Below are 15,916 nucleotides of genomic sequence, written 5' to 3'. Positions count from 1 at the left end.
AGGCATACGTTCCCTTGTTGCCCACCTCCTTCGAAGCAAAACAAACACACTGATGTTCTATTTCTCATTCTTATAATTATACCGTATAGAAAAGACCAAGGTTGTTCTTGGGGACTCACTATAGGTAAGTTTTTTCCCGTATGAAAATATACATTTATTCCTGTTTTGCAAAATAGCTTGCCAACGACTTAAATCTTGTGTATTCATCTATAGTATACTCTTCCGACATGTTGTTTTGAATTGTGGGTCAGTTTAGCGACGGCTTCTAGAAATTTTTGCTGATAAAACATTTACAAACTAAGATCTAGCGATGAATATGCATTTTAAAACATCACGCATTGTAATGTCTCATTTGTGATTGCATTCAGTGCTAACATAAAGTATATCCTTCCCTTCTATCTGATCATCGCACTTTTTCGTCTATTTTAAAGCCAACAGCTGGACTGCGGGCAGTACTATTGAGTTAAGCAACGAAAAAACCCTGCAAACTATCAATAGCTACACTTGGATGTTATCATCTTACTAGATTTGTAAGGAAGAGAGAGTAATAACATACATTTTGGCTTGTTTTCGTCCAATGTTCTGTCAACTGCTAACAGTCAAAAATAATCCTAAAACCGAATAAAGTATGTGAAGATGTCCATCATGGACTGCCGTTCAACCTCTTTTTTCAACCTCTAATTTGAAAAGCCATTTTTAAATATAACTTTACTCCTGAGTAGCTCTTCTGATCTATCAAACTTGTAGTCTCCTCCATGATTTCACTAGTGGCATGAACGCCACTTGACACTTACGTACGGAGGTCTTCTGGCATGCAGTTTTTACTGATGAATCGTGCAGTTTTCAAAAGCAAATAACTGCCTTTTTCGAGAAGGTCGTTAGCTCAGTATGGTTGGATATTTTGAAAGCAAAAGGAATTGACTAAAATTATATGGGATGGCCTAACAGGGAATTTTGTGGAAATCACACAAACTCTCCTATGTGGCGACTGATTTCGACATTCAAGTGAAAACTTGTAACAAACTATCCAAGCCATATTGCCTCTGATGCAATGGGTACGCACATTTAGTCTTAAGTAACAACAGAAAAAAATACTCTATATCCCTCTATCTCATCACTTTAAGCGCTTCTACTCTGTCCATTAAAATGATTAAAGACAACACAACTTAATAATGGAAACATGGAAAATATTATAATAGTTCTATGGGTTGCTCAAATAGTATGGACACAATCCTTCGACGAACAGTTTCAATGGAATTTCCGTAGCAGTACTTTTCGCGTACTGTTACTCAGTGTTCTTCAATTTTTTTTCAATACTTGCTTGCTGTGGGTTATGGGTAAATAGAGACCACTCGCACCGTAATTTTTAGGGAGTTATTATAATTCCAAAAATGGAGTAAAAATTTTAGGTACAGGATAACTCCTTTTTTGGGGTTATTTTAACTCCTCAATATCTGGGGTCACTTTTACTCCTGAAAAAGAGTTCTTTAAACTCCTTTTTGGAGTTGAAGTAACTCCACGAAAAATAACTCCACTGTAAGGAGTTAAATTAGCCCCACTAGAGGAGTTATTATAACTCCCTGAAAATTACAGTGCGCTATCGTAGCCGAAATACTGATATATCAGATCCGCAGATCTAGGAGCATGTGGCGTGCCTTCGTTGAGAAAAAATTGAGCATTATATAAACTTTACAAGCATTGTTCATGATTATATCCGTTTTTCTCATTACTTGTTGTATGTCTCATTAAAAATTGCTGCAAGCATTCCTAATTAGATGTTTACGAGCACCATTCTATTTGAATTCTACTTTTACGAAACAAACACTTCTTTTGTGACTTCTTTATTATCACTTTCGATCAAGAAACGTTGTCCAACTCAGCTCAGTAGTCTCTCTGTTTGACTCTGATGGAAGAGTAAATCGAGGGGGCGTTTCTGTAAACAATGTTCATGAAACCCACAGCGAAACCAATTTCCTGTTTCTGAACTTGCCTAGTCACATTGCGCAACGTGTTTCAGTCAACTATAGCTAACTATCGGTTGTCAGAATTTGAATAAAATCCCAGCTTCAATGGTAAAAAGGTAAAACTTCTAGGGTAGTATTTTTGTCTGTTACTTTTAAATGAATTTATTGAGAAACAAATTGGTGTAAAATTTGTTGCCCAATTTGAACTTTGAGCGTGGTTAACGGAAGGAAATAATGTGCACCAAAGAAGTTCTACCACTTGCTTTCCAGTCTCTTTTTGTCTGTTTAAAAAATGCCAAGGATGCGACAACAATGGTGACAAAGAGACAACTTTTAACGAAGATATAATTGCAATTACTTTAAACGCTGACGGCCAAGGATGGCTATTTGCTGATAATGAGATTAATCGTTAATCCGTGATAAACAGCCGCGCGTGACTATGATCAACGACAAGCGAGAAATAAAACAAGCAAAAAACATGAAAAATTTGTACCCGTGATTTCAAGACAGCAGTAGAAATGATTATCTTGCTGTCCCCAGTAGAAATTCATGCCAATGCGTTGGGAAATTTCACGTGTGGCGGATGTTAGACAATCACAGACCATCAACGCGTGATGTTTCCCGCCAAGTTCACATCTGCGGGGGGACAAGTTTTATTGACATGCGAATAAGAAACCTAACCACCCGAACACGCAATGTTGAGAAAATAGCAGTTTTCGGTTTTAAAGGCAATGAACGATCAAGAAAAGGAAAGTAAATCAAATTCACAGTGATGCTCTTAAAAGAATTAAGGCTTATTCCTTTTTATTAAGTACGTCGAATCTACCCTTAATTCAGATCAACCTTTTGTTTTATTTTGATCGATTTGACTTTGTATTTACTAAAGCTCATTGATTGATTTATAGCACTGCCTCTAAATTTGTAAAAGATATTTTACTGCCAAAATAAAATTTAAAAAAGGCGAACAAATTTCTTTGTCCTTTCCGTTGTAACTACAAAATCAAATTTGGCAATTACAAATTGTCATACTGTTGCTAAACAGTGCAAATAATTATAATTTAAATTTTTCAATTAGCCTAAAAAACACCGTAAGAGGTATGTTCAGGCAAACTGTTGGAGTGATGTAGATTCTATTTTTGCTCTATACCGTTTTACTCGTCCAGAGTTAATTCTTATTAAGACATGATCTAAACCTGTAACTTTAGAGTCAACGTTTGAAGTCCTGTGGTGTGACCATTGAAATAAACTGCCTTGTTTGCGAGAACAGATGGTGCTGACATTAATATATTAGCTAAAAAAATCATTTAAAGGTGTATGCATTTTGATGTTAAACAACGAGTAGTTTTTAGAGCCAAATGTTTCTGAGGAAAGAGTTATTGTCTAGTTTTCTGCCTAGTTTTTTCACTTTGAACACAGTTTTCTGTGTCATATTATTTAGAAGTCTAAACGGCGCTGCGCCTTCGAAAGGAAAAACCGTTACATTTTCTAATGTAAGGAGGAGTAATAGTGACAGTTGACGAAGGAAAACTCCGGTTTTTAATACAGCAATTGGATTTTCGTGATTAAATTGATTAGAGTAGCACAATCATATGTGATATCACTAAATTCTTCTGTCATGAAATAACTAGATGTGCCTCGTGTATATTCACTAGCTTCGCGTTTTATCGTAGAGTAAAAATGTTTCTTTGCCGTTCCGAGAGATGACTATCTTGCTTTAAAAGACTGATAACTAAGAGACTCTAAAGAAATGCGAAATCGTAATTAAAATCTACAAAACAACTGTTATTTTACAATTGTGGTCGCATACAAATATTGGAGTTAACCAAAACAAAGACCACAATTAAATCAACCTTATATCCTTGAAAGGGTGAAAGGCAAAACAAAATCAGCTGAAAACATAAACTTACGACCGGAATATGGCTTTTATTCTAATTTAGGTTGAAGGCTACGCCACGAGGTTTATGATAGAACCCATTAAAGCTTTAAAGATAAACCAATTGTCCGAAAAGGTGTAAAACTGATAAACCAGTAAAAAAAAATCGAAATCGACGCTATACACACTGAGATTCAATTTAATTCACAAGCTCGTTAGTTTTGAAATGCGCGATGAAAGTCATTAAAGCTCTGTCTCTGTAACACACTGGATGCATAAACCAGGTAAGCTAGGAGTATACGAGTTCATAGTGACAAAGTGACTGACTTGCTTAACATAGAAGTTCTTTTACATCTCAATTTGCAAGAGTTTGCGGAGCCATAATTCACATCATCCTAGATAATAGGTTCATCTCTTTACACAAAGCAACAGGCAAGTGATTTCAAGCACCACTGCACTTGACTAAAACTGTAACTATTTTCACTCCCAAAGGTGCCAATTACAAAATTCTATAGAGAAAATACCTTATTTCCCTTTGAAGAGTAATGAATCACAAATACTACCAAGTTAAAGTACTGCCAAATAGGTTCTTATAGTTATAAATGGTCACGGCAAAGGACTTTGTCCTTTTGCACTCACGCAAAAGTTAGAACACATCGCATTTCTTTATAATTGTCTCTAGGAATAAGAGACTTCAAATCTCTCTCTAAAAAGAGGCGAAAATTCCAAAGGCACACTAAGCTCAAGAGAAATCCTAAATTTCATTTAAATGTGCAATATTGAAGATCAAATACCAAACTAAACTACTTCTAAAAAGGTTAACGATCTCTACGACTTTGCCTTACACGCTCAAATGTTTAGCTACCGTATTGAACTTACTTGACGTACGAGAGACAATCCAACGTAGCTAGCAAGGTTCTTGCTGTTCGATTTAATCCTTGCTTCCAAGGACTTCGGACCAAATGGTGTTCAAGAAAGAAAGTGTTTCCCGTACCGAATAAAAGCGACGAGACTGTTCTAAACATATAGAATGGCCCTCATTTGCATGTGGAAGCACTGCGTTCCCTCACAAAGATTGCATATGATTTGGTTATTTGTAGTACACAAATCTTTAAACAGTGAGTCAAGCATTTGATACTTAAAATCTTAAATGAATAAATGAAGTTAAGAAAACGTATCATTGTAGAAAGAAACAGCCTTTTTTTCTCTAAACATCTCTGAAGAATCTCGAGACAAAATGTAACACTGTCGCAAACTCGACCTCCAGCAGCAGTTGGTTCAAAGACAGATTACCTACACCTTGTGCATTTAAATTAATAGCCTATGTCTAAAACAGAAAAACACTTAACCTAATAACTTGTAAGAAAAGTCTCTTTTCAATTAACGCAAGATATAAGGGCGACTGAGACAAATGGTACTGCTGATTTCGAGAATCATTCGCATTCATGATAGGTCCGATCCACTAAGCACATTTGCCCATTTATTGCATTGTACTAAAAGGTCTGTTTTTTCTTTCCATAACTTTTGACTCTCGTGTTGGATTAAACCCTTAACTGTCAACTTTTAAATGAAGGTGTTCCACTGGGTAGAAGGTTTTTCGGGTTTTGTTTTTCTGAAGACTCAAACTTGCCATTCACTGAGTGAGACTGGCCATTTAGTTTTTGGATTTGTGACATATTTGTGTAGTGCTGAACCATCATGCATACTTGACCTTAAAATGTAAAAAGGATTTAAGAAATTTGCAGCCAGTTTTAACACCTTTGGCAGAGGAAATAACTAAACAAGAAATTCAAGGCAGCCGAGATTGATTCCAGAAATTAAATTTCCTTTTCCACTAACTATATATAAGAGGTTGCATTGTATACACACAACTCTTCCCTGAAAACTAAACTTGAGCGAAAAACAAACTTAGGTTGGTTTTGTGGAATTCGAAATGTTTGTAAATTACATTTACATCAAAGAATTCAAAGATTATTAATAAAGTGTTAAAATTTGTATCTTTTCCTGTCAGATAATTTATTGTACAACAGTACAATTATTTTGGCCAAAAATTTATCGAAAGGAATTTCAAGTTTTCAGCCACTTCCCATTAAAAAGGCGCCACTTGAAAATCGTCCAAAAGGCAACTGGCAACACGGAAGGAAAATATGCTAACTATTTGGAAATTTTAAACTGTGTACTGCCTCTTGAACCCTCCATTAACACAACATTTATGGAAACTCTCCCCTGTGCAGAAATGCTTGTCAATCGAGAAAACAGGAGATACAGTCAAATAGAGTTTGGAAAACATTCAGTCAGAAGGATAACTTTATGGTCAATCTGGACATTGCAATGTGAAAGAAACTTGTTTTAGCTCAGTGTCATGATATCTTGACATATCGAATTTTACTGGTATTTTCAGTCTTCTTTTATCGAATCAACCCAAACCTCCTTGTGAGCCTTGTTTGTTTTTCTGATCAACCCAACGCCCGGAGAGGTTAATCTTATTTTGCTTTAAATTGGTTTATGAATAGTTGAACTGGCGTCACTGTTCTAGTTTTGACCTGAATCTGTTATGTTCAGCAATTCAGTTAACCTTTACAAGCGAAGTACCAGACGCTTGTGAAACTTATATATTTATCTAATACATGGCGATATTGTTATAACCTTTCTTTAAGTCAGTCCAAAAAAATCCCAAATTCCATTGAGTTAAATGCCGCTGAGAAAGAAGGAGTAAAAGTTTTAAAAGTTGTACAGCGTTAATTTTAGTAGCAACTGATCTCATGAAAGCAGGATTTTTTTTCTTCGGGTAACGTAAAATGTCTCGTAGCCGGTGTTGTGAAAAAGCCGGAGGGTCCACATCTCTGCTGCGATGAATGTGCAAAAGACAGAATAGAAATTTCGCAGAAGTCCTTTTTTTAACCCTGCAAACTTTAATATAAAGATGGAGAATTTATCGCTTTCGAAGAAGGGCGGCCAATGACTTTAGTTCATATTTTTCTAGTAACACAAAATTTCGTCAGCAAATGTTCACCACGATAATCAGCCCCGAAATAATGCTGCAGAGTTTGCTTCACTTACATCGAAAATGCCAGGTATAACGGAAATTGAGACTTACACATTTAGCAAAACTGAAATATTTTTCCAGCCGCGAAACGAAATTTCCTACAGGTACTTCATTATTATTTGAAGAAATATTTAACAAGAGAATAATCTAATGTTTGATTCGCAATTGTATCATGAATATACTTGAAGAAAGCCTTCCGGCAGAAATCCAAGATCCTAAAGACTGACTCAGAAGCTCCTTGTTCAGTTATTGTCGGCATTCATGGGACTAATTTCACCTGATCGATCATTTACTTCTGAATCAGTTTTTAAACCACCATAGCGCGTAAAAAGCGCTGGCATATAAACGAGTCCAAAATTTGGGACATCGATTATTGATTCTACCGTATTGTCGATACTAAAGACGGACTTTCCCTTAGTTTTCGTGAGGGGACGTTCAACCGCTTGTGCAATCAAAGTGGCAGCCAACTGACTGATCCGCTAAACAGGAGACGAGGTACTCTTAGTTTGAAAAGGATTTTGGATTAAAAGCGCTTTACGGATTCAAAACTTTAAGATTTCAGACAGATTTTCCGGTTTAAGACGAGCACAATGCAGTTAAGTTAATTTTCTTTGAACAGGTCTTCTTTACTGGCCACAGGAGGAGAAAAAGGGCGGAGAAAAATAAAGCAATTCACGGAACAAATCGGGAAAGCGACGCACTATTAATTTTGAACTCAGGAATGCTTGGCTTGCAAGTATAAATTAAACGCAGTAATCGTTCCTCGACGAGACCGTATGTGTACAGAGTGTAATATAAAGAGACCCTTGCTTTCTAATAAAGAAACTTTAGACGGCCATTGAATGATTCCCAAAAAGGCAAGGACCATATTAAGGTTTAATAAATAACACTGACTAAAAAAAGGGTCCCAAAAGTTTAAACGGTTCCACAACATGGCTGAAGACACTGAAAACATGTCGGCGTTTTTAGGGAGTTGCCTGACAAAGGGCGTGACTCTGACTCGGAGAACGGGCTAAAATACTAGCGGCTAGTTATTGAAATAACGGGTGACAAATTGCAAAGGGAAAGAGGGCTAAAATCCCTAAATTAGATATGTGGTGTTTGTGTTGGGAAAGATATTCGAAAGTCTATACCGAAAATTGAGAAAATATGCTGAAAAGGCAGTAGAATCTGAGTCAGTTAACATAAATTCCAGAAGGACAACTAGCTTACAATGCGCTGCTGCAGTGGTGTTTAAATCCCTAACAGAAGCTATGGGCAAATGGAGAAGCTCCTGCACTGGTGAATTCAACCAGGCGTTTCACCCACGTCTGGACTAGTAAACTGATTCTTACTTTTAAAACTACCAACGAAAGCAGACCAAACATTCTGGCAGAACTTTCGCCAGGTTCTATTTACTCTTTGCAGGGTACTCTTTTTACTACTTTACAATAAAAAGATTTAGCCAAGCCTAAAAGCGAAGCTCTCGTCTATGTAAAAATGAAAGGGGTGAATTATAGCCTCTCATGATTAAGTCTCACCTTGGGCACAACTCAGTTTAACACTTTTAACGACAGTTACCTTACAACAGGAGTGTTTTAACATATTAGCGTAAATACTAAAGACGAAAACACTAATGAAACAAATGTGGCTTGACCTTAACTAACAGCGTTAACTGTGAATTGAGTACTCGGTTAAAGACGGGTCAGAGAGATGCGTTCAATTACTTCTAGGGAAAAGGAGGAGAAAAATGGATCACAAATTAAAAATTAGTACACCTTTCAATAAATCTCAATTTTTAATTGTATGTAAAACAAGTCAGGAAATGATCATTAAAAATGATATCTTTTCTATGGAAACTTTATTTACTAATTGATACTTCGCGTAATAACCGGTCTGTGCAGCGAGATTGTTCATGATTGCTTTTTTTTTTTTTGCGTTACTTAATTTTGTAGGCTTTGATCTTTTTGTTGTGACAACACGTTCTAACTTTACGAAAAACGCTGGCAACTTAAATGAGTATAAAGATATGTTTATGTGCCGACACATTAAACTTCAATCAGCGTAAGTAATTAAAAAGAATAAAGCACGAAAAACTGCTAAGGTTTGCCTTGGAGTTGTACGAGGTAATACGAGTTTTTTTATTCTTATAAACAAAATACAAGCAGTACTTGCTTCCCTTTTATGCTCTCTGCAAGGTTCTCACTTTTGAGACTGTGAATGAAATCCTGGATGACTATTCAAAGGAAAGTTTTGAGCAATACTTTCTGTTTTTGGTTCAAATCCTAAACCGATAAATTAAGGCTAAGAGCAGTCAGACATTTGGCCTTTTTCAGTTCAGAGGTTTGGGGGCTCATAAAACAGTTGCATTTGTCAATGCCGATTTTAGATAATGAAATACTTTTAAAGTTCACAAAGCATTACAACAGAGGTGACATTCCGTTTATCAGTATTTGATAAGGAGGAATAAATATTCATCTCGTTTTCATCTCTAAAAGGATTTCCAGCGGTTGATAAATCTTTAGGTGCAAAAGGGTTTATGAGATATAACTTTGTTTAAAAAGACCAGAACACTTTCAGAAACTTTTCGGATGTTTAAATTTAGATACTAACGTCAATGACGTTAGATAACACCCCGGATTAACTTATTATGACGCAGAATATTTAATCCTCACTTCGCATTCCGCCGCTAGTTTGCTTGTATGCTCATTTAGACTTAACGAGCAAAGAAGTGCATTTCCATCTTTCTCAAAACCGATCTGACCGAAGTTTGAAAAGGTGAGTTTGAAAAACTAGGAGTGCAGAATAACGTTCAAGGGAGATCAAAATCAGGTCTATTTCATTAGGTAAGTTAAAAGTAACCTCGGGATAAGCTCCTTTTATTCATATATTTTAAATTTCAGCAGCTGAAACTGTTTTCTGGAATACATAACAGCTTGCGCCTGATGAAAACGAAAAAGAATCTGAAAATCTTCTTCTCTGTTGCTGATTCATTTTTTTCTTGAAACCTTCATTCATCGTGCGTGCGGAGCCATACTTTTTATCGACTTGCTGGCTTGTTGTGTTTTTTTTTACGTATTAAATTTTTGGTCATTTAAGACTCTGCCGGTTAAATGTTATCCAATTCTCAGTTGTCATGAAAATTTGATCTCAATTATCAGTTCAAAAAATCCAAGAGTTAAAATTTTAGACAATTTTCACCCGCATATCTATCGGTAAACTAACGCTTAGTTGGAAGAGCAACTTTTCCCTGACATCAGGTCATTAGTTTACCTCACCTACAGAAGCTATTGTAAAACCCTCTTCCCTCTTTTCATGGTCGTAGCATTTCTAGAAGTCCCAGATTTCACAACGCAAAATTTTGAAATACAAGTGTTTCATTTTGAAAGTCACACCGTAGGAGTCCTTCAAGGATTCAAAGATTAGAACTGCATCACACAATTGACGCTAGAATTGAGCGTTGGCGTGAGTAATAAGGTACAAAATGGGGTTAGATGTTCGTCGTGATTCTGGGCTAATTTGTACCACAAAAAACAACAAGTCGTAAAGTTCATAAGATTGATATCGTAAGCGACTTTAAGCTACTGCTTCACAGCTTAGGTCTTCATGGCACTTTCGTTGGTGGACCACATTTCTAAATATTGCCATCTTGACAACTGTAAATTTTTTCACAAATTTTCGTTTTTATCTTTTTATCATTATCTCTTGCAGTAATTTTTGTTTTTTTAAGAAATTTATACTCACTCTTTTAAAAGCACTAACACGTTCCTGATACCGTTGATATGTTAAGGAGGTAATTATTTTTATAAGATTTTAAATAGATATTTAAACGAGTGAGGTTTAATTGTTGATTAAGTCAAATTTTCAAACCCTTCACTTGCAAGTTCTGCGAATGTTTCAGTTTAATTTCCTAAGCCTACTTGAAATTTTTAAACAGAATATACTTTTATCGTAAAGTTAGATTTGCATCCGTTGACTTGCGAGTCAATTTAGATGGAGCAGAATATAAATTATAACAGTATCACCGTCTCCTTCACCATATAATAACTTGTGAACCTCTGTAGTCGAAATTTTCATGTGTGACCTCTCAGATGATGCCTCATTGGCGGTACTTTCACAAAATAACCTTTTCCTTTAAACCCTGATGAAGGTGGCATTTTTTAATAATTTTAATTTTGAAAACAAGGAAATTGAAGGATAATACCGCGATAATACGTGCTGTTTTGGTGGAAGTACCCACCAAATGACGCACAACTAATCACGCGCCTGGTTCACCGCAATCATGTCTTGTCATGTGCAATTATATTTGGCACATCTCCATACCCATTTAAAACTGAATGCGTGTATTTATTTTGTTGATTTTTCTAATTAGATCGCTTGTTGAATACCTTAAAATTGCAATGACAAATGGTGGACAATGACAGCCAATAAAGCAAGGCCGGTGTAACTGAGATCCGTTCGCGGGGAGAAAACATTAGTCCCTATAAGAATTCTTTAAAAAATGTTGCTTAAACGTACATATCAGATACTCAATTAACGCCTTGTTAAGGTGGGTGGATCAAAATCAACGTTATTCTGGGCCCGATCAAACGAGGTCATGGTCAACGGTTGATCACCACTGGAGTCATGTCTGACTGAAGTATCTTCTAAACTTCTAATTCTGTAGACGAAATCCAACGGACTGACCAAAGGACCAATCAAATGAAATCTCTCCGGCATTACTAAAGCATAGTCGCAATTAGGATTTAGTTCAGTTTCCAATTGAACACTTGTTGGGGATTTGCTGACGACTGAATCTTGACTTGCTGCTGCCGGAAATGAGGAGAGCTACAATTACGACAGTTACGTTCTAGGAAAGACCAATTCTTCCTGCAATTCGAGAGGGATAACCTTTCTGTCCCAAAGATTTCCTGCTGCTGAAATTATCACCAAAAATATCCGGAAATTAGATCAAACTGTATTGGAGAGTCTGAAAATGATATAAAAAAGTCTTTTTCCAATTGTTTTTTACACTTGAAACACCTTCTTACTTCGAAGGGGCTCAGTACAAGAGTCAACTTTCTTAAATGATAAAGCTGATTTTTCGAGCGTGCAGCCTAGTGTAAATTTTGCTCTTTTCGGGGGTAATACGAGGCAAGGAATACGTGCGTCGCTGGATGATGACGGAAGATTTCTTGCGTAAGGACATTGACCAGTTCATCACGTTTCAGAAAAGGAAAACTGTCTTACAAAAATGATTTTCTTAAGTTTTCCCGGGGAGTTTTTCTCCCTAAATATAAAGTCATCTCCCACGTGATTCTAGTAAATGCTAAATCAGAATCACAGTAGCCAGTAGCTTGTGAGTGACCATCTTTAGAGGGACATTTAAAAGTTGTCTTTCAAGAAACAATTAATTTTTCACTCCCAGAGTGAATGATGGAGTCTTGTAAATAAAGTGGTTTTAACTTTTGCGTCTGTGAATGAAATCCTATGGTGTGACCATTCAAATGAAAGCTACTGAGCAGTAACTTTCCTGTGGTACTGTTTATTTTGGTGTACAAGGTGGTTCTAACTCTTAAATTTGTGGATGAAATCCTATGGTGTGACCATTCAAATGAAAGCTACTGGACAAATGTGACCTCTTTGGCAGTACTTTAGCAGTACAATGTGGCTCGAACTAAAAATCCTATGGTGTAACCATTGAAGCTGCTGAGCAATAATTTTCTGTAGTGTAGTTTAGTATGATGTATAAGGTGATATTCTACCTTTTGAGTCTGTGGATGAAGTAAATGGTGTGAAACCTCTTTGGAAGTATTTTAGCCTAGTGGTATTTCCTCTTAAACTTTGTTCAAAGTAAAATTTTGAAAGTTTGCCGAATTTTGACTTGAGCCACCTTTGGCCATGTGAGTATGAGGGTACCCTTCTCATTCCCAGATTCAATTATGGAGAATGAGTGTTAAATTCGATTTTTTTTTGGCTCGTGAACAAAATCATTCGTTGACCTTTCAAATGGCCAAACTATTGGTTGGGTTCTTCCGCTAAGTATAGCTTGTATGACTCACTATTGTTAACTTTAAAGTCTTAAATTTTTCATAAACTTTTATCATTTTCCGCTTTCTCGGAATTTGAACAGTTAATGTGCTGGTCATGTACAACTACCAAAAATCTGAGAGAAATCAGCCGTTTTAGACTTTGTTCAGAATTTTTTTGGAAACGTGCATATAAAAGCAACCACAAGCAACTTGTAGTGACAAATGCTCACTCAGCCACAGCCTAAATGCAACTCACAAAATCATGCGCTGCGCATGCGCTAAGCCAGCTACATACAGTTACACAAACGACAATTACTGAGTTTGAATCAACTGCAAACAACCCAGGTAGTTATTAACCAAATCGCTACATTTGTTTGTTAGGAAAACAAAATATATAGGAATTAGCTGAGTAGAGACAAGTTCCTGGTTATCTATAAGAGGCTTTTGGAAGTCGTGTTTGCTATTGTCTCGTTTGTATCGAGTTGTAGACTCCGGTAGGAAATACTCGACTTGGCCTTTTATCCTGTATACATGTTTCTCTCGGTGTGGCTCCAAGGATTGTTTGTAAAATTTGCTCATCCTTTCTTCCGTGAGTCCTTTTATATTTCCTTCAACTTGACTATTTATTCAGCTGCATTTTCATCTGCTTCAATTGCTGCTTCTCTCACTGCGTTCATTTTGCACTGGAAGTTTCAAACAGCCACGAAAATGATGAAAATAAACTGATAAATATACAAGGAAGTTTTCTGCTTGAAGTTAAACTTGAATCATTATATTACAAACATGATTAGGCCTATAACAAGAACAGGAACACATTTTGAGTATACTTTGGACCATTGTTGTCCACCAATTCCACGCAATACTTGATGAATTAACATGTGTGCTTTAATGCGACCCAAACTTCGTTGCGTGATCTATCTTAACGAACTCCTCCTCAACAAGAGATATTATCTGGTCTCAGGAAAGATAATAGGGTTATATAAGTACTTTAGGATTGGTATTGAATGAAATCTTAGCTTTGTTGTATGTCATCTATTTACGATGTCATGTCTCGTCAAAAGGTCTCCAAGTCCCCATGTGACTCTGTCATCTGGGTCAATAAGTCAAATAGTTTAATTTAACATTGGTTGTTTTCTGCACGACAGTTAGAATTCTGTCAAACAAAGGAAAAACAAGCGGACATGAACAGCATATTTGGAAGACTACCACCTCCTTGTGCAATGAATGGATTTAACTACAACCCCCCACCCGCCATGGAGTTCTACAATCCTGAAGCGTCACTATACGGTATGTTCAGTTGTACAATAAATAAGACTTGGAAAAATCTTTCATTCTGTTGCGTGTTCAGTTGTCGTTTTTTTCTGTCTTGATCCGGATTATCTTTCCATATGGCTAAGTGGTTTTAGGGCCAGCCGTTTTCTCCAGATGGTTATTGTTTTTTAGAAAAGGTTTACTCAGTGTTGTGTCTTTTGCTAAAATACAGTCAGTTAAGAAATATTAGATCTGAATTCAATATGACAGCAACGTCTTCTTCTTTCAATTATTTTTTCTTTTGTCCGGCCCTCTTACTAAAACAAGATTAACGCCGGACATCAGATATAACTTAAGCTATGCAGCCAGCCCGTCTTTGCAGGGTGTTAAGCGACCAAAACATTGGCTAACAAAATAGTTACATAAATTCATATCTTTTTCGTTTCCTGTCGCTGACTTAAATCCCACGATAAGTCTAAACTGATTTGTGGATCATCTTATAAGTTAAAATCCGAAACGATAAAGGTGTTAACGCTGTATTGAAATGTACTGTCACGGTTTTTGAAATATCTCTACAGTTATATAACTAAGAGACAACTTAATTTTACTCGTAAGGACCGGCCCTTTAGATTCGTGTTTTAAAAACTTAATGTGAAATTCATGGACACTAAATGTCATAGCTGGTAGCAAAGTTCCCTCGTTTTGAGTACGTCGAATGACTGTCCTCTTGAAAGCAACTCAGACGTGAAATTAATCGACTTGAGTGAAACTGAAACAGCTTTCTTGAAAAACGAGTCGAGGCTTACTCATTGTTTTCCATTGTTCATGGTCAAGGCTATTTTGCATTATAGGACCCCAATGTATCGCATTTTGACAGAGCTTGATGCTAATCCATAAGTAAGACTGACATATGTTCCCAAAACGGCTTGTTTTCCAATTCTTTTAATTGGTTTTCAGGATTACCACAAAAAGCGATAAATTTAGGCGCATGTTTTGAGGCCGGTCACTCCTGAACGTTTTGTTATAGTACCAAGCTATACTCACCGTTTTTAAGAACACGCTATAGCTACCAATTTTTAGGCCATAATGGAGTTTGGCTGGCCTGGGTATTACCCATGCATGGGTTGCCCACAGTGTCTGTCAGCACGATTCATGGAAGGTATACATCTAGCTTCTTGGTTTAATCACGCTTAAAAACTCTAACAATTAGATAATTTATTAATGCTTAATTTTGACAGGAAGCTTTGAGCAAACTCGTCTATTGCTCCTAGTATAATAATAGAGCTTTAGTGACGATAGTTACAAAGGAAAGTTATCTTTTTTGAAGACGAAAGTTACTGCGCAAAAGTTCGTGCATCTTTGTGGCAATCTTGCGAAAAGGTGCTTAAAGATGTTAAATTACAGCCAAATTCATTAGATTTTTTTCATTTTACAGGTCCGCCAAGAAAACAGCGCCGAGAGCGGACAACGTTCACGAAAGCCCAGCTGGAAATTCTCGACGAGCTCTTCGCTAAGACAAAATATCCTGATATCTTCATGAGAGAAGAAGTCGCAACGAAAATTAATCTTCCAGAAAGTAGGGTACAGGTTAGTACAACTGAGTAATTATCATTCATATGTGTAGTATTCGCTTCCGCATACTAAAGGAAACCATCACATTAATCATTTCTTTCCAACAGCTCTGATAACATTGAGCGGTGCTAATTGTATTAAGTTCACGGGGAGCAGGCCACGAAACCAAAGATATTTGATGTGGTTTTTTTATTGTATTATTTCCCTAACGCATTTAGAG

The 15,916-nt window shown here is 36.5% G+C and overlaps 1 protein-coding gene across 1 annotated transcript in view; it reads left to right on the top strand.

The window, feature by feature from the left end:
- The window catches only part of LOC140924182 (uncharacterized), a 41,452-nt gene that overhangs the window by 22,508 nt on the left and 3,028 nt on the right, over positions 1 to 15,916 (top strand). Inside the window, exons 4-5 of the mRNA XM_073374211.1 lie at positions 14,019 to 14,160; positions 15,560 to 15,711. Coding sequence (XP_073230312.1) covers positions 14,019 to 14,160; positions 15,560 to 15,711 — 294 coding nt within the window. The remainder of the gene's footprint in view (positions 1 to 14,018; positions 14,161 to 15,559; positions 15,712 to 15,916) is intronic.

This window comes from Porites lutea, chromosome 14, assembly GCF_958299795.1.
Source record: "Porites lutea chromosome 14, jaPorLute2.1, whole genome shotgun sequence".
Classification (NCBI taxonomy): domain Eukaryota; kingdom Metazoa; phylum Cnidaria; class Anthozoa; order Scleractinia; family Poritidae; genus Porites; species Porites lutea.
This window is presented reverse-complemented; position numbering and strand designations above follow the sequence as displayed.